The sequence below is a fragment of the Venturia canescens genome, chromosome 2 (genome assembly GCF_019457755.1).
Source record: "Venturia canescens isolate UGA chromosome 2, ASM1945775v1, whole genome shotgun sequence".
In the NCBI taxonomy this organism is placed as follows: domain Eukaryota; kingdom Metazoa; phylum Arthropoda; class Insecta; order Hymenoptera; family Ichneumonidae; genus Venturia; species Venturia canescens.
The window spans coordinates 17641070-17667475 of NC_057422.1; the positions used below are offsets into that span (position 1 = coordinate 17641070).

The 26406-nt window shown below is 42.1% G+C and overlaps 1 protein-coding gene across 2 annotated transcripts in view; it reads right to left on the reverse strand.

The window, feature by feature from the left end:
• Window positions 1-22234, reverse strand: part of toy (twin of eyeless) — a 45577-nt gene extending 23343 nt beyond the window's left edge. Inside the window, exons 1-5 of one of the 2 annotated variants that reach the window (XM_043412800.1) lie at window positions 21963-22234; window positions 9227-9289; window positions 6252-6504; window positions 5264-5444; window positions 89-365 (exon numbers count right to left, since the gene is read on the reverse strand). In XM_043412800.1, the coding sequence (XP_043268735.1) occupies window positions 89-365; window positions 5264-5444; window positions 6252-6504; window positions 9227-9289; window positions 21963-21975 (787 nt within the window). In that variant the 5' untranslated portion in view covers window positions 21976-22234. The remainder of the gene's footprint in view (window positions 1-88; window positions 366-5263; window positions 5445-6251; window positions 6505-9226; window positions 9290-21962) is intronic. The other variant, XM_043412799.1, reaches the window with a different exon arrangement.
• Between the last annotated feature and the right edge of the window lie 4172 nt (window positions 22235-26406).

A 26406-nucleotide genomic window follows, 5' to 3' on the forward strand; every position in this document is an offset into this window, starting at 1 on the left:
TCCACAAATCCCGGCTCCAATTACGAAAGTCAATGATCGATTATTCTCGAATGAGTGATTCATCGTCGTAAGAAATAATGAAGCTTACCAGATCGTTTAAGCAAGGAATCATCGCGTCCATGAAGTTGTCCCCCGGGTAAGAGCGATTGGCCGGAGCCAGCAGTAGCCGCCGACGGAATGCCGCTCGCTAGGGGATGATGGGAAGGGGTTGCGGAGTACCAGGCCGGTGGCCAGCCGGTCGCCTGTCCGTTGAACATCCTCAGTTTGTCGTAAACACTTTCAGCACCTTGATGAGCTTGAACGGCCGCGGCCTGTTGCTCTTTCTGCGACGCTAGATTTCTCAGCACCCTGTTTATCGAGGATACCTGCGGAGGGAAAAGATAAAACTCTACATTCTCATGGCATCGAATCGTTTCGGAGAATTTTATCTAGCAATAAAATCTTCGATGGCTTATCTCCGGTGAGCTTAAAGAAATAACGCAGACTGTCTATACACTCGGGTAAAAAGGAAATTCCTGAATCCATGATCCCTCGTCACATGCTTCTTTATCGTCGTCCATACTTTGAATGATGAACGAACCAACATATTTCTAGATACACTATTGTTTCTCAAGTACATGAAAATCCGAAGAAAGAGAAGCGTTGTAAAGTGAAAGTGGGATATACAGAAGAGGTCTGTTTTATTGAAATAAAAATGAAAAAAAAAAGAAAAAGAATCTCTGGTGGTGGTTGAGGCTCGTAACGACAATGACGCTCATCCAGAGGGTTGTCAGAATCCAAAGGATACATCTATAGATGTTATATCCCAAGAGGCTCGTACCACGTCGTATATACATTCGTGAAATCGTGCACGTGAACGAAAAAAAGAGAGGAAAAAAATCAAGAGAAAAGGAAGGAGTCGTCTTCATAGTCATCGTCGTCGTCCTCGACTGCGACGACGACAACGTCGTGTCTCGCGAGAGCATTCAAGGGATCCCGGATGAAAGGACACCGCCATCCAATTATTACATAAAATGCTTTCGCTTCTCTTCCCGTTGTGTCGCCGCCTCCTCTTTTCCTTCGCCTTCTCATCGCTACATCCTCGAGCTTTCGTTCTTTGCCAAAATACTAGGAACGTTTTCACCGTTGTATGTATACGTATGTACAAACATATACTTGACTAAATCGAGAGGCAACCAGTGGCCGGTCTTGAAAGTTGTAACGAGGACAGAAAGACATTGGAACAGCGGTTTTTCCATGTTCCGTACTCATCCCTCTTTTAGTCTGCTCTCGGATATAATCGTTCGTGCATTTCCAATGAGTATCGAAAGAGAAATTCGAAGGAGCGCCTTCAATTTTTCCCTCTCGTTTCCTCAACTTTCTCTGTTTGTGGTTATTGAAAAAATGATTTTTCTTCGATCGCACTTCTACAATATTCAATGGTCGAAGCGAAACGACACACCGGAAAATGCAGAAATATAAAAATTCATGAGAACTCGTGAGCGCCCGGAGCGCTCGTTGCTTTTCAGAGTCGCCCACGCGTGGTCGGTCGTAGCACCCAACTAGTCAAGCAGGAAGGTAGCTCAGTACAAACTGGATGAAGAAACATTTTTAATTCCAGCCCCAACAAGTAGTTTCGTCATATCCCATTCGGCAGTGGTACGAGTCAACGAATGTTGCGACGCCGAAAGCATCGCGGCTAGGACTTCTCCCGCGAAGTCAGTGATGGAATAAGAGTGTTCCAAAGGCTGCGGGGAAGATCGGGCTGTGCGCGTTTGAACGATGCCGATGCCAGAATCCCCAGCACGTCAGAGTATAGTAGTTTTGTGCTCTGTATAGTAAGCCCTCTCGATTCTCGGGCGTCGTTGCCTCCGCCGCTGCTGCTGCTGCTGCTTTCGTTCGCTGTTCCCCGGGTTTTCGCCACACAACAGCCGCAGCCTCGATGCAGACCATTACACGCGCGACCGGACACGAATAATTGTGCAACACGCTTAACTGATCCCATTCACCCTGATTCTACCCGCTTTCCGCCATCAAGGCCTCCAGCACTGTCTCTCTCTCCCTCTCTCTTTCTCTCTCGTACACACACGCACCCTGACCCTTTCTCTCTCTCTGGCATTTTTTCCCTTGGCCCCCCTCCGCTATCGTGCTACCTCCGATACGAACCCATGATCCAGCCCCCTGTGCTCTTCTGTCGCAGACCACCCTCCGCACATCTACGCCGCAACGATGCTTTTCGCGCGCTCCCGTTCATCCCGGTGTAGAGTTCGTGTCCCGTCCGCCCCGGTACAATAACGACCTTATAGCCCCTTTCCACGGTATTAAATAAATGGGGCTGCATCGCTTTTTTAACCCTGTTTGTCTTGTGGCACATTAGAAAATTGCGGGCTCGAGAATTAATGCGAGAATCCTGGGTACTTTTGTGGAGAAAAATAAATAATAATGTGCCACTCAGTTATGAGATTGGGTTCGAAGCACATTTTATGGTTATGAAACAGATGAGAGTTGCACGAGGCAACGGATTTGGAGTGTTGGCGATCTGGTCCTGTTGACATGGGAGATCGTTCGAGCTCCGACACCTCTCGAAGCTCTATTATTGTTGACCTGACGTTTCGTACTGCGAACATGAATATGAGTAAGGAGATAACGTTGGATTCCGATGCTCTTCGGTGTCTGTTGAAAAACAAAAAATATGACGCTCTTCCGCGAAAGCGAGAAGCTTTATTTTCGGGTGATCCCCCGGCTCTTTTTTCTTTCACACTTGAGCGAATCTTTTATGGACGAACCTGATTGATCAACCCCCGCTACTGCTTAAGCCACAAGGGCTCACGAGAGACTACGTCCCCTGCCGGGACGAGCATGAGAACGATGCCGGATAACGACGCTTACGCGTGCCAGGACGCTCGCCGTGTCCTGACGTACACATGACGTTATGTACGACGACACTCACGCCATTAACTGTAGCAAAGAACACTCGTGGCTTCAAACATTAGACATGGAAATAAATCGCATAAAATATTTGAGTAATTACTCTATTAAAAATGATGATCGGAGTTGTAGTCATTGCTGCAGAATCCCTCGTGTTTTTGTGGCTAATAACACGGAGTAAAAAAAACAATGGAAAAACACGTAATCAGTTATTCATCGCGGAACGAAACTCCACTGAATAGATTGCGCGTTCATTATATATGAATATTTATAGCCTAATTGATAATACTGAGTGTGAAATTCCAGCCAAGTTTCTTGAAAATTTCAATGATAATCTACGGATCGTAATTATAATGATTTATTTAAAGTGATTTTACTCACAGCCAATAAAATGAATAATAATTTCAACATTTTCCAGCTGCAGCGTCCTTCGATTAATTATGATAACAATATTTTCGGGTGATTTTGCATTCGCTCAACGTGCATTATCATTATTGATAAAAGAAAAAATGTCCGAGTAATGTCGACGGTAATGTATCGGTTGCTCGAAGCGTTAACGTCGGTCGTTTTTCACTGTTCTCGTTGCTGGCCATTGCACGGTTATTTACATCATTTGTTCAATTTCCCACAGGGATTTGATAGCTGAAATACTTTGATAAAGCCAGCCATTAAGGGGTCTACCATAATTAGACGGGCAAAAAAAAAAGACTATTTTCACGAATTTTTTTGACCGTTATAAATTATAAATGTGAATATTAAAAAGTGTTAGGCCTAAAAAATGCACTCTTAAAATACGCACACTTTTTTTGATATTTATTTTACTCAGTTTTCGTACAGAAAAATGGAGGAGAAGACAGGTCCAAAAAAAAGACGGGTGTGTGCTCTGTTGATGAAATCTCTGGAATGGATGATTGGAGAAAAAAAAATAAAAATGTTTTTAGATTCAATGAGTAAACGGCTATAGCGCATATCACGTGATTTTCTCATTTTTTCAAAAATGACAAAATGCCGGCCATTTTTCCAAAAACCACGAAAAAGCACATTTTTTCATCGTTTTTTGCAAACAAAAAATAGCTTCACTAAAAACTTAAAAATTCGTATATGTGCTACAGTTTTACTCACAAAGAACATGTGCTAAAATTCTGGTAATCATCATCGTTGAATAGTTTCAGAGATTTTATCATCGAGCCGTCCAAAAGCGTAATTTTGAGCAAACCCCGTTTAAGCAAAGGCAGTCTGCGCCGACAGCCAAGTAAACGTCGCTCGAAACTGCACTTGGACTGCTCAGATCAATCGGTGCATTCGACGAGCGAACTCTTCTTCAGCTTTCAGTTAATGTTTGAGCGGAGAATCACTCGTCTGCATTCCATAGCGTGCGGGAGACGCGTTAGTCCAGTACGTGATCTCCGTTCATCGGTCATCCGAGCACAGTTTGCGATAGAAAATGAGGCTGAGAGGGCGGGGGTCGAGCAATGGCAGTGGAGCATGGCATCAATGGCAGGAAGTATGTTTGCCGGACGAAAGGGAAGCGCATGAAGATTGGATAATTTCGGGGCAAGAGAAAAAAGATCGAGAAGAAGAGAACCGGCTTGGAAGGGGATGAATTCTTCTTGTAGCATTTCAAGTACACTACGCCATGCTCTCGTGTCTGTATAGGACGAGAGGTCGAAGGGTCGAAACAGTCAGCAGAGATCGTACATAGCTCAGAGGCTCGTATAGTACAGTAGCCGTGTGCTCTCACAAGAGGGTGGACATGACGTCGAGTTCGCGTAATGGACCGATTACCCCACCCAACCGATCGTATTGACGAGACTTTGATTAGGGTCGAGTGGCCGGATCCGACGGGTAAGTGCTGTACCAAAACTCCCCCGGATCTACCCCCCCCCCCCCCCTCACCCACCCGCCGCTCCTCGCTCATCGGTGCGTCTGGTTTTCTTGATAACTCATGTACCAGCATCGAAATCAGCCTCTACCCACTGTTTCCTTGGTGTGGTTCATAAAACTCCGTGGTATGTCCATATGGCCATTGGCCATGCTACAAATACTTTACAACTCTTCTCTGTTACGAATTTAATAGTTATGTAACAGCAGATGAACACGAATGTAGGGTATCGTGTGGTTGGGTACATTTCTCGATGAATTCTGTCGTTGCAACTGTTTGTAAAGGTTGGAACTCTGGTGAGAAAAATAAGGTCGTTGGAGTTTGGGTATTATTGGAAAGTTCTGCTTGCTCAAAGGGGTTTTTGAAGACTCACTGTGACTTGGGATCTTTTGTTGAATAGAATTATAGAAATATAAATTACATTTAAGGTGAAATCGAAAAGAGGATGACTGAAAAATAAATACTTTGACTTACACTTGGGATATTATCGTTGTTACAAACGCCTTCTTGCAGCAGCCGATCACGAATTTCCCAGGCAAATATCGAAGGACACTCTCGCTTGTAGTCAGCAATTTTATTGACGACCGGCGTTGTCGCGACCCTCGGTTTGCTTCCACCAATTGCTCTTGGCTTTATCGAGCCGGTTTCGTAGTATCTGCGGCAAATGAAAAACATTCAGTAGACCGTTCCAAGAGGAAAGGCGAGTTTCAATATCAAGGAAGTTCACGCGAATCTAATGGAAATCGAAAATTCCAGTTTTGAGAGTTGACATTTGGAAATATACAGCGTGCATTCATTCCCGGAATTATTATAGGATCTACGGTCTAGTTGTCGAGAAAACAATTAACGAAAATCACATTTTTTAAGGGTTATACATTGGCTCTTATTTCGATTTAATGAAATAGGATCCTCCCAACTTTAAAGAGCCAAAAAGGAGAATAAGAAAATATAATGTTTTTAGATATCAGTGGTGTCTTGAGAAAGCCTTGTTACCGGTGAAAATGACTTGACAATGGAAGAAGAAAAACACTTATTTGAGGTTAACGAGTATTAATGACATGAACAGTGGAAAGTTTGACAGCACCATGAGCCAGCTGGTTTAAAATATAGATATGCACACGCATATAAATAGAAAATGGCTGGTGTGATATTTTGCTTGACGATTTTACTGGGAAAGTATGTTAACCGGTATCATTATATTTAAAATGAATCAATCTCAACAAACAAGTTACACATAATTTTAATAATTGCGAGAATGAATTTTAATCGTTTGTTTGATCACGAAAAGAGCAAAAAGTTCAGTTGCTTTATTGAATCACAAGTAACGCATAATCTTCATTAACAGAAGAAAAAAAATCTTTTTCGTCAGTCAAAATCTTAATTTTACTGTTTTCCGATAATTGGTCACGACAGTCTCGATCGTTCCCGATCGAGTAAATGATCGAAATGGTTTGTTTCGTACCTTCCAAGAATTTTGGAGACGCAGCCATTGCTGACCTGAAGAATCCTCGAAATATCACACGGTCTCGCCCCGCTGTGCGCCAATTCGACTATTTTTTGCCTCGTAGCGTCGGGCAACGGTCGTCCATTGACGTAAACGCCGCCTAACTGATTAACCCCACTGTGTCCAGCAGCCGAACATCCAAATATTGAGTTCTGTCCGACCATGGAACCCCCACCGATGCCAGGACCTCCCCCGTGCATCAAATCCTCCTCTGTGAAAGCGATACATCAAGTGTAAATTATCGAACCCTAATTATAACATTTATATATAAACATATGCACATATATGTATCAATGTATCAATGTATCAACACGTGTATGAATTTTGTGTAGCATTAATTCACATTGGGTCAACACCAAACAAGCACGGGAGTGCCAAGCGGTAAACATACAAATATTCTCTATATCGATCAATCCTAAAGGTGTGCATCAAAAGCAAAGGGTGAGCATCAAAAGCGAGAACATTCAAGGCGCAAATGCTTAATTATCTGATCGCTCTTCTCCCATTAATCATTATCATTGTTTTTTCAACTCTCAGTCAAATCAATGTTTCTCACTACTTTTTTTCATCAACATTTATGCTATTCTATGGAAATAAAAGAATGCTGCGTGGAACTGAGAACGATGAAGATTCACAGTGACTCGTGATCCTTAAATGGAACTTAATTCTTCGTCAGAATCATTGTCGTGCAAATTTTGTTTCAACCTCATGTGATGGGGTCTCTAGAATATTTATTATCAATAAGAATGTGGATTCAGTCGATAAATAATGGAAGGACGATGCCTCTTTGAGCGAGGATGAGGTTGGAATACTTTTAAGCTATTACGCTCAAATGCGGTACCGTTAATTCATCGTTCATAAGTCATTGGCTGACGTATCCGAATAACGCGGTAGTTTAAACTGCCACAAACAACTCAAGAGGTAACACTCATCGGAGCAAACATTTTAGAAGTGTTAAATGCATCTTGCAATTAACAAATTTAATTAAATCCGGGATGAGTTCCACTTTTCAACGCGGGGGAGTGACGAGAAATAGTTGGAATGTAATTTAAGTGGCCTCTGTGCTACTCTCGCTACATCGTCGTCGCCGTTGATGTCGTCGACGACGGGGAGACATAAGAGAAAACGACGCCCAAGGGTTGCACTCGCGAACGTTCGTGAACCTCTCACCAAAAGCCTCTATTGCCCTCAAGGTTCCGCGCCTCGTGTCGCCGTAAATTCGCAAAACATCCCTCCCCCGCCGGCTGCTGTCTCCGTCTTTTTCTCCCTCTTCCTTGTCCTTGCTCTTCCCTTTTCCTTGTTCTCTCTCTGTGCCTCCTACCAAGAGCCAGCCGTAACAAACTTTTCCAGAGCTTTCATCTCATTCCTCAGTTAAAGATCGTCTACATCGCCTCGTACAGCGGGTTGGAGATCACCTAAATCCATTATCTCGTTCACTTTCATTATCTATAATAGCCATTATCTCAGCGCTGAATGATCATTTATGGAAAGTCTTGCAGAAACTAGCGGAAAATTTTGTATTTGCACTGGAAAGTCACGTGTTTGCAACTGATTCTCTGTCAGACCGAGAACAGTGTTGGGGTAACGAGAAGTGAAGTGAAATTTTCGAAAACAGGACTTAATTTTTGACTTTTTTTCTCCACTCCTGCCAGTTTTCATAGCAGTTTTCGAAGACCAAAGGATTTCTAAAAAATATTGTTCATTCGAATTCGAACTCTTGGACCTGCGTCCTCGTCGAATGAGCTTGAAATGCCGAAGAATTAAGAAACAGGCTGAAAAATGAGTTCGCACATATGCAATCTCATTTTTTGTGGATGGGAAAAGAAACGAGTTGCACTGCAAAATCAACATGAATTCTCCAAGGATCGTTTCATTTCTGTGTCTCTATTTCCGTGAGAGTTAGTTTGGAGCTCTCGGCCAAAACGCATATATCGAGACTCTCGTCGGCATTTGGAGGGGGGTGTCAGTGTTCCAAGGATTTCACTCTCTCTCTCTCTCTCTCGCTTTTTTCTCCCCCCCCCCCCCCCCCCTCCCTTAGTAGCTCCTGGCTTAACTCCTCTCAGCACGAGAGTTTTTCGTTCACGAGACACAAAGAAGAAAAAATGGAAGATGTATACAGAGATACAGAAGAGGCTGCCTCGATGAATCCTTGAGAGGAATGGCAAAGGCGAAGATATGCTGCCAGTCTACGGGTATTTCGTTCTCGAACAACTCTCCGGCTCGTCACTTCTCGTCGTCGTTCTTCTTTAGTCCTTTGCCTCGTTTTTTAAACCCGTCTATATAACGACCCGATGTTAGGCGGCAACGTAAAAAGATTTCGCTCGATCGAACACGCGACACATATATATGCGGTGTTTGGCAAAGAGACCCGTCTCTCTCTCTCTCTCTCTCGCTCTCTCTCTTTTTCTCGACCTATCTAGACGCTTCAACGATTGATAACAAAGATAACGATTTCTTGGGACCTTGCTCTCACAGCTTGACCAGTCTTTCAAATCTGTCACTTTTTATAGAAACCGAGCCAGTCTCGTCTATTTTATTGATTCGTATTTCGTTTTTTTTTTTTTTTTTTTTTTTTTTTTCGTAACTGTTCCTACTCGACGATCAATGAAATCGCATTGATTTTCGTCATCTACAAAAATAGGTGATAATCAGTGAACGGAGATGTATATAAAGATGAGATGAATACAACGTAACGGCTTCCGTGAGAGGAACAATAAAATTGCCATGAACACACAAAACGATCGACACAAAGGAATTTTACGAGGGTTTTCAAATGCGACGCTCTTGGAACTCATCAGCGATTCATTACCGATAAATAGTATTAACTTTACATGAAATGCACACTAAGAGAGGACAATAAAATCTTTCAAATCAGCTACTGAACTAGAGTAATAACGTTTATTAATGAATATGAGTAAATTTTTGTATCGAACCTCGGTGCAGGGTAATGTCTGAAGCAGCTCGATGCTGCACCTCCGCGAGAAGAAAGGAGTAATCTATAAACATAGTAACAGTAGTAATATCTATTAAATATCAGGAATGAAAAATCACTACATTAATTTGTAAAAAAATCAAACCCGAGAAACCGTTTTTGTTATGTGACTCCAAAATTTGTAATTATTTAATCGTTATTTCGGTTTGAAATCATTCTTTTCAATACTTGAAATGAATTAATCATGGAGATGGCGAATAACATATGCAAATTAAGAAATTTAGCTTATGGACTGAAATAGAATTGTGGACTGGCTTCGGAATGATTTTAATCTCAGAAAAATGCTCATTTCTTCATTCCAAGTGCTTCCGTACCTTCAAATTTTTGTATGGCAGCAATCATTTCTAAAAATATGCTCAACACCTGCAAGTGACTAGGCATCTCATCCGAAAAACGAAATACTCTCTGTCAAATTTTCAAAAACTACTTGAAAATTAATTCTGTCTATGCTCGCAATGGGACGCTGAAGATAAATTTTCAAATTATGCGAAATCATGGAAAATCATTTGATAATAAGCCAATAACCTGCGATTTGTTTTAAAATTTAAAAAAAAATTGTCTAGAGATTCGGTAGAGTTTTGTATAATTTTCCCAAATTAATGTTCACTTTGCGGGGCTGAACAAACAGTTGATCTTTTCCATTTCAACTGAACAAGATTGAAACGAAAGTCATGAATTCAATGTGCATTACTCGGAGATGGGTAAAAAATGATTAATTTTTGCCCTCCAACTGTGCACTTTATGGAATAATAACATTCGAAGAATTCATCGACACCTCGTATACACTCCTTTCAGAGTTTTCTAAAGAATCCGTCATTTGATTCAACTGGACCGCCTCAACTTTTTGAATGCTTCAAAAGAATCTTACATGTAAAAAAATATTGAAAAGCAAATATTGAAATTAAAATTTGGAAAAATTAGTTTACTAAATGAATCCTACCAGCCAAATTAAAAGATTCAACCCTATCAGAGTCGTTGGTTTCTCAATAAAATTCGTTTCAAAGATCAATTTTATGCCTCCCTCGATTTCAACTAACAATTTTCAGATATTTCAGTATCTAATGAGCCAAATGATGTCTGGTCAATTGATTTGACAGCAGTCGATTGAACCTTTTTAAATTTGATGTCAATTCGAACGTTAGTGTGAACCTGAATATTCTATTTGATTCGGAAAACGGGTATAAAAGAGTTTTCCGGAAAAGACTTGAAGAGCTCACGGCTTAATTGTTCATCAGGATAAAAAAATACGTGCAAAAATGATCAACCCTAATTTGAATAAAAATGAATCGACACGAATAAGTTCTCGTTGTAACAACACCAACAACGACGGTGAAATCTCAAGTTCCTGGGGCCAGGGAACTCGTAAAAAGGTTTACCAGTGTCATCTGCTCTCTGAGAATGCTCGCATTCCAAATATCGTTCGTCATGCGAGCATCGGAGATGGAATGAGCGTGAAATTTTTCTCGCAATCGTTTAATTTTAAAAGATCGTTAACGATGATAGATCGACGTCCTAAACAATGATAAACTCACGCTCTTCATTTGATTGCACCGTCGTATTTATGGAATTTACCTTATTCACCCAAAACTCTGAAAATCGTGGTCCTAGAGACTCCTTTCCAATGTAATTCTACTTGAAAAATTGATCCCCTGTAAAATACCGAATTCGCGAATACAATTCAACGTACAGTACTATAATAAATTTAATTTTCGGTCGAAAAACATTTGGAAACAATTGCAATATCAAAAGTCACAGAGATCTATCAAAATGGAAATAAAAAAGTAAAGAATCAAGAATTAAGCGATAATTCTTTCGGCTCCGTATTTCTTGGCACTGTTTCCCCTTCGAGATCTTTTGTTTTCCACATAAGCTAAAGATTTTCGAGAACGCTCCGTAGAAAACGCGATGCCCTGCAGTGACACACCTCAATATATTTTATTTTATTTTTAAAGCCACAGCTCGTTCATACCACACATATATGCATGGCACACATTTTTTTATTTATAATTTCACGTTAATCTACGCGACGATCAGGGCAAAAGCGAGTCATGCGCCACAAAGTGAGGCAAAAAGGTTCCACTTGACTGAGCGTGAAACGGGACACAGATTAAATCCCATCCTGTCGGGGTGCGGGATGTCGCGACGCCCTCTCACTCTCTCTGCAGCTCTTTGCAATTTCTTTTTTTTTCTCTCTCTCTCTCTCTCTCTCCCTCCCGCTACTCTTTCCCAAGCTCACTTGGTAGAGGCTCGTTGCCTTCCTGCCGCCAGCACACACTTCCTCCCTCATCTAAAGCAAGGGTTGATGAGGAGCAAGAGAAGCAGCGTGCATGTACATATAATACATAACTAGCGTAGGTATATGTACACGAAGGAGGTACATGGGAACCTCAACGTTGGCGTCATTCGGCCCCCTCTCAGAAGAGAGTCTTCATGCGCGAGCAAACAACCCCTCACAACCCTTCAGCGCCATTCCTTCGATACGCGAGACGCCGCGACTCGTTTTACACGTACATAATTCACAAATTTGTCTACAGAGGACCCTCGGATGAATTAAGCATTTTGGTTATCCAACCCCCTCTGGTGGAAGACGTGAAAACAATTGCTATTGGGCACACTCGTGTCGGCGATTCTTATGCTCGTCGGTGATTAAAATTTTCACTGATTCTGTTGAGACAGTGGCTCGCTAGCCTCGTTTGGGTCTCCAGCATGGAGAGAGAATCGAAACGACTCTAAAAAACGTATCGCTTATTCGCTTCATCCGCGTTCGTTCGTCTTTCATTTTAAAACTGAGTGAGTTCTTTCAGTTTGAAAATGAAAAAAATAAAGAGAAAATAAAAATGAAAGAAAACGTTTGCTCTCGGTCTCCACAGCTCCGCGAATTCGTACTCACACTCGCGTCGACGGGATCGAAATGAACGACAGAATTACCGAGAATTCCTACTCGATTTCCCCAGCCCTAAATTCTGTACACTTCACCGTTTGCTTTTAACTGATACTAATTATTTTAGTTACGAGAGAACAGAGACAATTAGTAGCACAATGTCGCCGAGTGAGGAAAAACCCTGAAGAGACGTTTCAAAAAGCGATTATCATCAGGACCGCAATTCAGCAAATATTTCGAGAAGCCTAATTCCACAAGGGAGACGACACCGAAAATGTATAATTTCGATATAGCCGAAGAGGTGAAAAAAGCCATAAAAATACAGAATCAAAGGAATTCCCTATCAATTACAGTTTACGCTCGGAAATGATCCATAATCACTCTGATCCGTTCGTCAATTTGGGAAATGCGTGTATACACAAACGCCTTTAGCCACGATGGAGAGAATCAGCATACGAGAGGCAGGAGTCAGTGATTTGGACTATTGGAATTGCACCGAATGTGCGATCGCATATACAGAAAGGGTAGTGTACTTCCCAGAGAGAGAGAGAGAGAGAGAAAGGGGCGAGGCACCAGAGAGATTCGAGGGGGACGAGGAGGAGGAGAGCTGCTCGCATACACAGACACGAAACCGAAAAAGGGACAAAGAGTGTGGGAGCAAATGTGTTTTGTACGATTCGAGAGCAGCGAGAGAGCATATCGGCATCGATAGCCGTAAAAGCATCGCGATATACCGATCGATGTGGTCGGTGGACGCAGTCACGCGCGTTCGGCGAGGCGATTGGCATTATCCAGCCCTCCTCGTTCTGCCATACCGTCGGCCATTTCTACCAACCTCACTTCCTTTCGCTCTCTCATTCCTCCTCTCCCTCTGTACAGCTGCATTCGTATATGCATACAAACGCATATATACATCGGCACATGTATTTGTATATCCACTGATAATGTACAGGTATACCTCTCGATATCTCGGCTTCTCTTTCCCTCTTTCGCTTCATCCGTACGCATTCACGTAACGTGCCATTAATCGTTATTCGATAATGGAAACAAAACACGATTCGGAGCGGATAATGCGCTCTCTAATTCGGAAGCGTTCCTGTCGGGGTTCTGTACCGTCGATGGCGCTGCAGGTTTGAAGTTTACGTCACGAGGGCCGGGCACGTATAAATATGCGGGGACATATATCTGTTGACGATACCCTCACGATATAATGGCATTCGAATAATTAGATCTCGATTCCTCTCTTTCTACGTCTTTCCCCGGTATTTTTCGTCCCGGTGTCCTCGACCCTGCTCGCCTTTATGCTCCGTCTTCGAGCGAGATTCTCGTAATAAGCGACGGGATCTTTTATTTCCTGTTGGAGAATGCAACTGCTCATGGGAATGAGAAAATAAAACAAAAGAATAGACGAAGACGCGGCGCCGGAGGATTCTTGTTGTTTGCTTTCCGCGCGCGTACTCTGCCTGCTCCTTTTCATAAGCAGAAAACCGTGGCTCCAAACATCCACACGCTCCGTCACTTCTTTTACGACTCTGCAAATGATCGATCGATCCCGATCCTCGATTCTATTCGCACCACTCCCCGCATTCTTCCTTTTCGTTTATCCTACCTCGTTATCGCATCTCCTATCCATAACAGGACTCTAGCCGACTCTTTTGATTTGCCATCGGATGACACAATCCTTCCTTCTCTCGGGCCTCCTCTCCGTCCCTCGTTTTGAGATCGCTATTTTCTCATGACAATGTGTCGCATCGAATTTCGCGCAACAAAGCAGACGAATCGTGATTGAAACTCATACGCGCACTCCCTGTTTATAAACAAAAACTCGTGGAAATATTGCCACCTACGGAACCCTTCGGGAATCGTGAATTATTGAAAACAAAGACGATCCGGAACAAAAGCACTTTTGGCATCGTCCCACGTTTCCGAAATGGTCTCTAAAAACCTCGAAAACTTGCAAATCCTCGAAATTTTGCGAAAGAATAGCAAATAATTTACTCCGTGCACAAATAAAAAAACATTAGAATTGCCGTGCCCGTAAATCCCACTCATAAAATAAAGAATATTAAAATTAAACGCTCCCGAACGAGCCTCGATGGCAACAGCGAAACTTCCAGAAGGAAATCTAGGCTACATTGGCATGAGAGGAGGAAAACCCCCGAATCTATGAAATTATAGATCAACCGAAGATCAGTGGTCTTTGACGAGATTTGTAACGACTGCTTTCGAGGCAATAAAACCTCGAATTTGTAACTTCTCAAATAAACTTATTGTTAACTTGTTGTAAAAGTATCGAATTGGAGTTCAGCTCTTTTTGGTCCGATAACCCGTCCCTTCGCGACGGTCTTTCGGTCAGGACACAATGAACCGATTTCCACTTGCAGAAAGTAATTGTGTGAACCATTATCCGATTATGATTAACCGTAAACGTCGCTCATAGTTAAACTTTTTTTGTAAAGCATTATACACTCTTGGAGCACTCGTATACATTCATTTTGATTTTCCACTGCAGCAACATCAAACGTTTCAGGAGAGGTAGACATTTTCTAATGAGTTGAAACGTGGTTGAACGGCGTCCTTGTGTTCGAGTGACAAATTCAATGCTCTGTCACCCCTCGCAACTGTGAAACACGTACACAAAGAATGTATATTCGTCTCTGATATGCGTGTCTGTATTTTGCATTCGTGTGCTACTTGAAGCTTCCTCCAATGATGTCGAGGGGGTATCAGAGAGTTGAACGTCGTTACTGCGATATTTCTATCAGGTGTACGAGCAGGGGCGTTATCTCGACACTTCAAAATTTCCCTTTCGTAAGTTACGCCACGCAGATGACGTATGTGCATGCATTACACGAAGTTTCCAGGGTTCCTCTGAGCAGTGAATGCTGCAAGCTCTATTACTGTTCATTATGGCGACGTAGCCTTCTCGAGTGGCGAGAACTGAGAACACGCAGTGACATATATTCTCTCTAAACTCGTAGTTTTATCAAGCCCTTGAAACCCACCGAGTTAATTGAACACCTTAAGACATCAGAGATTCGCAACTTTTATTTTCACTGACAAAGTTTCCTGGTTTCCAAGAGTCCCATTTAATGAAGAGAAAAATTTGACAGATTTATTATCGAATGAATCATTATTAAGAATCTTGTAAGTTCGATCACTTACAGATTCGATTTTCCCAATCTGTGTGTTTACCCAATTGTGAGCAAACCAGCCACTTTTCCAAGTCTTGAGATCCGCCTCAATATCAGACAAGTGTAACAATAATCAAAATAATATGAAACCCTATCGAATCACATTTTTTAGAAAACCTTCAAAAAATCTTCATCAAAGTCCAACTGCCCAGAAAATCAAGCCTGACAGATCGTTTGTTTAAAAACAACTGAAGAATCGTCAGTAGAAAAAATACGAGTTTCGACCTCGATATTTGGAGGGTTCGATGAAAATACCCACTCGTCGATGTGCAAGCTGTGCGAGCGTATATAAAGGACACGAAATATACTATATTCATCAGTTATTTACAGCTCGTCGTAGCTTGAATAATTCGCTGTTAATCTCCGTGACTCTATCAACGCACGCCACGCAATTATACTCTGTATAACAGCGATACTGAACGTCCGAAAAAGTAGTTAAAGGGTGAGACAGGATAGCGTACACATAAAAGAGGGGCGGGCGGCCGGGGGGAGGTGGATGTCGGAACGAAGGCGGGATGAAAGGGGGTTAAGCGTGTACGTGAAAAATAATTGAGCGACGATCGTTAGCTGGCGATAATCCGGCTGCATGTTGCAGAGGGAGGAAGAGAGAGATGCACTCGACATTTATTACACCCTTGGCGTCACAACCCCCTTCCTATGGAACACATTCGAGCAGGTAATCTCTTCATATATATATGACTATTTATATACATATATATACAACCCGTACGCTAGTTATCTTTGACCTGGGTTATGTAATCGTCGTCACAGCACGGTGTGGAACTAGCCAACGAATTGAGCTAAAAAAGTTTGAAAGAAAAATCGTTAGCCGAAAAATGGATTTGAAAATTGGCCTGTGTAAATATTGGCTCGTAGTTTAACAGCAGAACATAAATAGATACGAGTGTGGATATATTGGTGTCTTTCTTTTATTTTTTCTCTATTTTGATTATATATTTGAGCAAGCATATTTTAGTAAATAATATTGTTGCGGTTTCCTCCTCCTGTATGTGGATGTATTTGTCTTGTTACTAAAATGAAGATCTTATGTTTCCTGGGAACGATCGTGCTTTGTAATAAAGAAGATGAAATACTAAGAAGACGTGCGGACCTCAAGCGATGAGACGACATCGTATTCCGTTGATACAAATGAAAATTCGTTGAGATGTGAAAATTCTATTTTAATGCAATTGAACGGTAAACTGAGAATTGTTTCAACTCGGTTCGAGAACTGTGATATTTTTAGGAACAAATATGCGGAGATGTTTTCGACAATGATTTTTCACTAGCAGTACTGATGCCTCTCGTCGTCAACTTTTTCCCCTCGGCTTAAAAGACGCAGACTTAAATTGTAAATCGTCCATTCGAGAGGGAAGGTGGGGCGCGTTGCTGGCTCGTGCCACCCGCAAATTCCATTGCGGCTTTGGCTCACACACGAGGCGATGCTTTTTCTCTCATAGCCATTAACGAATCTCGTAGTGGGGCACGAAGTATTAAGTGCCCTCTCGTGAATCGGTGGGGGCGTTTGATTCTCGAAGCCGCGGGGGGTTCGCTCGCACGGCAGGAATTCTGCACGGGGCGTTATGTACTGGTGGAACAAGGCCGTAAAAAAAGGAGCGTTGTGTATTGCACTGTGGGTGAACAGTAGCAGGCTTTTCCAGCGTGAAGAGGAAAGAGAAGAAATAAAAAGAAGTTGAGAGAGAGAGAGAGAGGAAATCAGACGTGTACGAACCGTGAAGCATGAACGAAAAAGCATGCGGCATGCCGAAGGGTCTCTTTTTATGGGGTATAGGCGCGTGCCGTTGCGTACCACAACCGCCATTGTCGATCTCCTGAATCGTCGAAATTTTTTTGATCGAAGGGTTCGGATGCTGTTTCTCTCTCTCTCTCTCATTTTTCTCTCCTGTTCCCGCGGCAACTTAGCCCTCCTTAAACTCGAATACTTGAGTAACTTGTGCGCACTCAACATTAAGGTATGTGCACATAATCGATGGGAATGTGAATGTGTTGAGTTTGGATCGGGTACGAACGACCCCAGGCTACGCTCATATGGGATGAACGCACACGTGAAGGGTAATTCGATAGCCTGAAAGTGCATCGGTTTATAGAACCCAAATTTGTCTGAATTAATGCCTTCGTCTGTACAGAGACACAACAATTCCAAACTCATTTCGCACTTTAATCCGTTGGCCAGCACACTTCATATGACATTTAAATTCGCTTGTCACGTGCACAGCATTTAGGATTCGCAACCGAGTTTTAAATTCATGTGAACCAACAATTTTTCATATTTTGTTACATGGAAATTGCATCAGTGCTTTGCAACAGAGTGGTTGTAACTTTCTCTTAATTTACGTTTCAGTGAGGCCCATTTGAAAATTTTTAGTCGTGCGAGCCTTTCAATCTTTACTAAATTCACTCTTCTGCTGGATGCAAGAATGAATTTTTATTTTTTCATTCTTTTATTATTATATAGGAGTGTTTCGAGAGGCACAAAGGTCCAACGATTCCTGTGGCAATCACTCTGCGCGATTAATTTCGAAAGTGTGACCTCGGGCGAGTCGTCGTGACGCATTCACACCCACCGGTTGCAGCCGAGTCTCCGAACACAGAAAATCATACTAGAAATTTCAATCAGAAAATCTCAGTTTTCCGATTAACGTTCAACAGTCTTCCACCGATGGTATGCTGCTTTATGAATCTAATTCGAATAATATGAAAACGAGAACTTTCCAGAAGTGAGTCTTAAAACGAGAATCGCATAGCCGATACTCCCCGGATCGTTGCGTTTGACCCTTTAAAATTCGATGACACGTTGAAGACTCGGAACGCAGACGAAAAAGTCGTCGTTTACCTCGAGTGTAGCCGGGAACACGACACCGAGTGATACAGGAGACCACACGAGAGTTTGCCAGGGTGGAGAACACGCACGGATCTTGAGGGTGGATTCATGACTCGGAGGGTGGCCGAGCTTGTCTCGAAGCTGTCGTCACGGCCATGTGCTACGTGTTGGTAGACATTTATACAGGCATTGATACGTGTGCGTATGCACATTTGTGTATACAAATATATTGCGAGCATGTCTGCTCGCACAAGCTTGTGGATTCAGCGTGCAAAAGGGCTGAACGAGTTTAACTCGACGTTTGTAATCGCTAATGTCAGGCCCTTCTGTTTAATAGCACTCGGTTGAGCTCAAATGCAAGGTGCTTTTCTGTACTTCCCCTTATTGTTGCAGTGGCTTACCCATGCGCTTGGGCATGAAGGGGCTGTTGCCGCGACAGAGAAGCCAAGCAATCGGGGGTGTCACGTTACAGAGGGTAACCTCTGGGACAACCGCAGCTACCGTACCGTGAGTCTAGTTATAATAATATGTACCGTAATAGAGCTTTTGTCCTCTCTCATTTTCATCCTCATGCACGTATAGATAGACTACAATTTGTACTCGTGCGTCTCGCATGGCTCTGTATCTACATTGAGTCGAGAAACAATTTATTTTCGATTTGAGAAGCGTTGGCTGGATTGACTCGTAAATTTAATACGGGGGTCGTTCCAGATAGGAATGTTAGAAATGATAATGAATTTTGAATGGAATTTATTATTTGAAATAACGGTGACGAACGATTTAGTTTTTTGGGGGAAATGTTGCGATGGCGAGAAGCAAACAAATTTTTTGAATCATCTACGTGTTTTATTTTGAGAAAGAAATAATTTATATTTCGATAAAACCTACTGGAAAATGAAAAGTTTTATAATTCTCATGTTGATTCGCATGCCGACTGCGAGTACGAAGGAACTCCGAGGAATCAGCTTGTAGGAAGGATCGGATTTGCATAAAGAAGACGCACAATTAGGCAACCGATAATTCGCGTACGGTCCGAATGAAGGATATTAAGCATCGAGGCTCTTGTGATATGAAGTAAACGAGGCGAGATAAAGAGTTGGACAGAAAAGCAGAGGGAAGGAGCAGAAGGCGAGAGATACGCGAAAGCTGCAGTTAAAGAGAGACGATGGTAGACATTATTCCATCGAGGGCGGCAAGAAAGAAAGAAATGTACGCCTCTTTTATTTGTGTCGTTGTCTTTTTTACTTCTTTTCCAACGACGTTGGATACCCTACTATAAACACGTATATGTATACAATATATGAGCCGTTTGCAACGGCGACCAGCGCACGAGAGAATTAGCATTCTGAATTCTTTATGAGGCTTCGACGAGCCAGAGCCAAGGGTATATCCCACAGGTACCCGCCTCTAATCGACGAGATTACGGCATTAGCCTTGCTCGATTTTTCGGTCGAGTTTTCTCGTTAGCGGCCAATCGTCTGACACCCTATGTATACACACACAGACACTTGCGCGTACACACACAAATATATGTGTGTGTACACGTGCGTTTCTACGGATATAATTATACAGGTAATGAATATAAAGCAGAATATGTAGGCAAAGTGTGCTTATCGTAGCCTTTTGCTCCTGTCATGACGACCAGATCGCTGGATCAAGCGTTATTTCTGTCTCGTTAAATTCGCCGAAAAAACTGCCCGCGGCGTTCCATTCGATTATTTCGCCATTTTTTAATGATGCTGTAAATGAGATGAGCTGTGATTTTTTTCTACAATTCAACTACACTGATGAAACAAAGTCATTGGAAGAAGGAAATGTGGCATTACGGGGTGCCAATGAAGTACATGAGCATCACGAGGTTAAACGTGATCAAAGGAATAAAGCGGTTTTAGATCAAACTGCAGATTCATTCTTGCCGAAAATGTGTAATGAGTTTTTTTAGAATCTCATGGTTTTCTTTCCTTCTGTGTTTTATTTTATTTACTGGGGCGGCGACGAAGTTCAAAAAAAATGTTTATATAGAAAAAGTTTATAGAAAAGAAATTAACATTATAGAAAGAAAGTTCGACTACGTCGGTGAGAACAATTCATAGCAATTTATTGATCAGTAGATTATCGTCTGTTTCGACCTCCATCAACGCATTCGTCAAAACATTTCATTTAGCAAAATTTCTAGTAATGGCCGCTTCCCTCCGAACTCTCGGTATATTCTTGACGGCCACCTCCTAGTGCGATCTTAGAAACGTCCCGCGAAGACGAAGAGACGCAAAGAAAAAGAAAAGCCAGAGGATGAGACGCGAGTCTGCCACGTTTTCTCAGATGCTCATGGGAAAGCGTAATGTCGTCGAAGCTTCGATTAAACGGTTAAGGATATATCTATATTAAAGTACTGGACGATAGTGTTATCAGTGTCCGATCGGCTCGGCGACTCGGGAGCGACTAATTCTCTTCGAATAACTTAAATCTTCCCAAACGGTTTCTCTTTCCATCCACTTTATGGATCTAGGCGAGCAAATACAAATCCTTAAACTATTACAACGCTTACAAACATTGTAGGTGAACGAAGAAAGCTCTTCCAACAACATCAATTGCTATTGAATCAACATTTTTTTTCTCAGATAACGATGATTCAAGAGTTTGGTTCGAGAATACTGGCCATTTGCATTCGTTCGTATGCACACTTTTTTCTATTTTTTTTTTTTTTTTTCGAACACGACAGTCCGTGTTCGACCAGATATTATTGCTTCGATGTAAACTGCAAAGAGGTGCAATCAGAAGAATCGGGCTTTGTCCACAAATGGGCCGGAACTACGTAGCAAAGAACTTTCGATAAATTAGTACACGATCATGCAACGATCACGGTTAATCCACAATGGAACACGATGCGAAAATAGACGGCCTTTTCGGACCCTACCCTTTTGTATCAAGATAGCGGATACGAAAGTAAATTCAAGCCCTCGTACATTGATCACTACGACCGAATTGGACTCTCGATATATCAAACGAGATAGAGTTTATTTATGGCTCTCTTGGAAGATGAAAAAGTTTTTGCGCGGGAGAGAAATAAGCAGCTAGATGCGCATCGCTAGGGGGTTCCTTCGAATTGATACTCTTTCTATTCGCTGTGTGCATTCACCGGAAAGTTGGGGTCCTCGACCAGCTGACAGCGATCTTAGTGATGAGTTCTGGAATTCACGGGGACCAGCCATTTCTCGTGAAAGTGAGACGATTTGCAGGGGCGAAATCTATTATTCCCTATTCATAATTCACTAATTTGACAGTCATTTATTTAGCGTAACTTGCGTTTGAGGAACGGATGGACCGAGCCTTCTCTTTGAGCTCTTTGAAATTGACGATCTACACATTTTCTAATGGACTTTGATCGATATTCTTAGGAGCCTCATTTTTTAGGATTCATATAAAGCTGTGATTCTCGAAATTATTATTCTGTTTCCCACCTCAACGATTCCATTCGATCTAACACAAACAACTCCGTACAAAAAAATGCAAGTGCTCCTGACGACGCCAAAATCCATGTCCCAACGCGTTAGAAGTTTGAAAAAATGCACTCCGGAAGATACTGAAGCTTTTCACGGGCTTCTATAGAATCGAGAGAACCGTTTATCGATGATTCTTTGAAGTTGAACGTTTCTCGAAGGATTGCAATTACACGATGCGTCATTTTCGCCTACAAAAGCTAACTACGCAACGAAATAATTGTCGGAATAATTGAGAAAAATTTCTTTAGAAGTGTGCGAACCTTTATGCGGCATTTTCCAAAAGGGCGGCTCGGGGGTGGGCGAGCAAGGGTTGGCCACCCCCGTGCCCAACAGGGTCCTTGCCGCGTGCAGGGCCGCCGCGGCCACCTCCCTGCTTCTAACAGCCGCAGCGCTCGGCGGGTAATCCGAAACTCCGTCACTTCCGGTCCCCGATACTCCGCCACCGGCCCCACAAGGTCGCAAGTGCAGACTCAATCGTCCACCGCCTCCGCCTGCGACGCCACCTCCGCCGCCGCCACCTCCGGCCACGCTAACACAGTGCTGAAACATTCAAAATAAATGCTCGTTGTAAAACGGTTATTTGTCTCCATGAAACGTTAAAAAAGTGCGATTCCGATCCTTTCAGTGTAATTTACTTGCTGGCAATTATCGCTTCGCTTTAGCGAATTTATGATGAGAAATTCCTCGTTTCCGGATGTCGTCAATTTCGACTTTTAAGCATGAATATATACTTGAAATATCATTAAAAGCGGTCGGATGTCATTGAATTAAATATTTTTATTGCTCTTGCACGGGTACTATTTCTCTCCTTGAACCGACGTTTTTCAACCATCCCCACTGATTTATTATCAGACATTTACGGGAAGCGACTTTATCATGAGACTAGCCTTTCGCTTTGGGGGAAAAAACAGACAATCAAAATCGCCTACCGCATGCGAGGAAGGTTTTATCCTGAAGAGATTATTCGCGTTATTATTTATTCAGCAGTGTGAAGTTTATGTCGAAAAAAACAGAGTTCAAGGCTGAGTTATTCGACTTTTAATAGTTGATCGATAATAATTCATCTACGTTCATAAATGAGAATTGAAAATTGACGCAATTGTTGCCTCCTAAATCGCTCGATCACCGGAATAATAATTCAAAGTCAACGAAAATCAAATTTGTGGGCTCTTAATGAATTGGATAAATTCCTCCTGTTGATCGGGATCCGACGCACAGAAAAATAGTTCTAGCATTAACATATAAATTGTGTAACAAATGTTGCATTGATGGCGGAAATTTTCCGTTGGTTTCGCGTACTCTTGCATTTGGTGAAGCACACGATACATACGAAATCACACGATGTAATTGACGATGAGTTGCAAGCTCGTTAAACACGGTTGAGCTGTATGGAAATTTCATTTATTACCCAATTAAACTCAGGATCGACCATCTGTAAACTAACGATGCCCTTTGAAGTGAATTTCTATACTGGTCAGTAAATTTTAACTTGCGCGTGTCGTGAATAGTTGATAGTGACCACAACGTGTTGCTATCGTTATCATTTCAATGTGCCATTTGGCGCACATTGACAATATTTAGGCAACAATGCGCCCAGAAAACCAGAAAAAGAAGTTCTCGATTCGCTGTTTCGTTAGTTCGATGCCGAAAATTCACTTTCTCAGTTTAATGGTTTTTTACGATTGCGCCATTTTTTGACGAGTTTATCATTTTTCATTTTCGTCGATTCATTTGAAGAAACGTTCACGATTAACGGGCTCGATTAACGAGGAAATATCGACGAAATATGTCGAAGATTCTAAAAGCCGAGTCATTATTTTGACTATTCCACGTCCGCTTTGCGGACTTGGGCTTAAAAGTCGAATAAGGAGAGCCGAAAAACGTGCGCATTTAAATGCGGGTCGTGATAAGCGAGAAAAAAGTAAGCGATAAATAGGACACGTGTTTGTCAAGTCAGCAGCCTAAACACAAACTTATCCATTATGCGAAACATGCGTTTTGCAGTTTCTTCTTTTCATGCTAATCGCCTAGTAAAAAAGTTTTGTCTACGTTCCCGGCTCGGGTGTGATTTGCGTGTGTGTACAGCAGAGATTATAACGAGAAATACATGAAGAGGAGGTTTTAACCTCGTGGCAAAGGAAGAGAGAAAGTCGTGAGAGGGAGAGAAAAAGAGAGTAAATGAGAGGAAAAAATATGAAAATGAGACGTCGCTCAGGGGAGGAAGAATTTTCACTCGCGTCGGTAGAGTTCGTTCTCGTATTTTCGCTTCCTCTTTGCGCGTTTCCTCTCTCTTTCTCCGTGCCACGCGATTTTATATCTCGAGCGTCCACCGTGTACGAGGTTGGGAGGGGGGAAAGAATAAAGGAGAAAATAGAAAAGTAATGAGTTTTGCGGGGGCTCCCGTTAACGAGTTTTGCATTCACCAGTTCAAGGGAACTTTTCATTACCTGACTAGCGACGAAAAGCAACTCCGACCCTCATTCTCCGACTCTTTCTCTGTCTCTTTCAGTCTATTTCTCTCCTCTTCCCTTCTCGTTTTGCATTTCTCATACAACATACCAAGAGAGCGGAGACTCTTTACTTGGAAAATTGTGCAAATCGCCTCTAATAAAGTTTCTCGTATACTACGCTGAGTTTTTTGTCCAACGCCTGGCCCGGAACACTTTGTCAAACGGGAACGAAAGGAAAACTGTTTCTACCAACTACTAGACTGCCCTGCCCCCTCCTCGCCTTGGCCCCTTTCCACCTGCTACGAGTGACTTTTATTACGATTTTCTATTCATCGGAACAAAAATTCCCAAGCTCCATTTTTCAACTCCAACTTTTTCCTTTTCCATGCCTGCGTCGCATTACGAACGCCTAATTCCAAATTGAAATCGCCAAAGGAATACAGCAATTGAATAATAATAAAAATGTTAAACAGATTTCTTCTTATTTTTCTTTGTCGTGTTCTCCCGTGCCAGCTCGACGAGTAAGGCTTCCGGTGTAGCTTAATTTCGTAAAAAGTCGTTGATTCAAATCCTGCAAAAAGTTTCGTTCCATGAAAATTTCTTCACTACCGTATGATTTATGACCTTATAATAAAGCACCAATCGAAAGTCATTACGAATTCACGAGTACAAGAGTCTCGAAGATATACATGGAAAATGGAGTCTCGATCGAGTCAAAAAATTCATTAAACTTCACTCAGAGAAAGAATGAATATCGTCGACCAATGAAAACACCCGGACATAAAGAAAGTTCGCAGAACAAGGACTAAAACCGAGTGTGCAAATGGGAAATAAATTAGACAAAAAATCGTGACAAAAATTTCTGAATCTCCCGGAATAAAGTTTCTTGGTAAATAACGTCGATTATTATGCGTCTCGCCACAAAACTGAAAAACTTTCCCAAACGAAACCAGGAAAGAAACTATCGCTGTCGCAAACGAGTCTGCTATCACATTTTTTCGTAAGAACAAATGTTCCCATTTTTACTTCGTTCAGAGAAGTATCAAGAGACGAAATTTTTTTTCACACTCACTCAACGTCAGGTTTCTACTTCCGAATTAGAGAGCAAAGAAGTGCATGAAACTAATGTGAAAAACGTGCTTAAACGGACTTGTTCATTTTTTCATTCTGCGGTTTTGTGTCGAACGAATTTGAAAGGTAAAGCTATCGGTACGAGTGCAGCTTTTATAATCCGGTCAAATTGAAATCTACCCTTGTCGAGGCACCCTGGGCCATGCACACCGAAGCCCGCCGCAGTCTTCTATACACATAAATATCAAATGTATATCTATATCTGCTCGCACAACTGGAACCCAAAAAATCCGATTTACCCGTATTATCCCGTTGTTATTCGGCACAAGATCCGTTATACATACACCGTCTCATACAAGATCCACTCTCAAGGTTTTCATCCTCGAACCAACATCGGTACATTATATGCCGAATATAATATGCGGTCTCTTTCTCAGCGCAGTCAGCGTGAAGTGCATGCCTCAAGCTTCCCCCGCTGATTCTCGATGCCGGCTTAAAATATCATTCTCACCCTCGAGCTCATACCTCAAACACTATTGCTTACAGCACTTGTAAAGAAAACTCAGAGATTCATTGCACTTTCGAATGCACTTCTCTTTCTGGTTCCAGGCAATATGAAAAAATATAATCGTCCCTCGTTCGTTTTGCTCTGTTCAAGACGGACTCGAGAGCCGAGTAAAATTCCTTATTTGAAAAATCTTATTTGTTTCTTTTGGATGGCAATTTGGGGATTTATAGAAATGGCAACAGCTTTGACGTTTTCCTTTGCAGCGATACGTGGCTCGTTCGGACTAAAATTTATCCGATTTTCCAACACTTTTCGTCGCCGAAAATAGTTTGTGCTATTGTAAATATGGCGTCGTCGTAAATGAATTATTTATCAAATTCTTTGGGAAAAATTGTCGAGAAAATGTAGGAACGAAACGAGATCAATTGCTCTGTAACGTTGAATGGACGATTCTATTTACATGATAATTGTTCAATTCAAATACTGCTATTTCGTATACTTTCCGGTGGATTTTTTTCACCGGAAAATGGACGTTCCTGCGTGCGACGTTTCCGATGCAAGCCTGAATAGAATATTTCGGAAAAACTTCGTCCACGAGCCAAAATTCACAACAGCGTTCGGAGTCTTAATCCCCGCACGATCGTAGGTACTTTTTTACTCGACGTTGCTAAAATT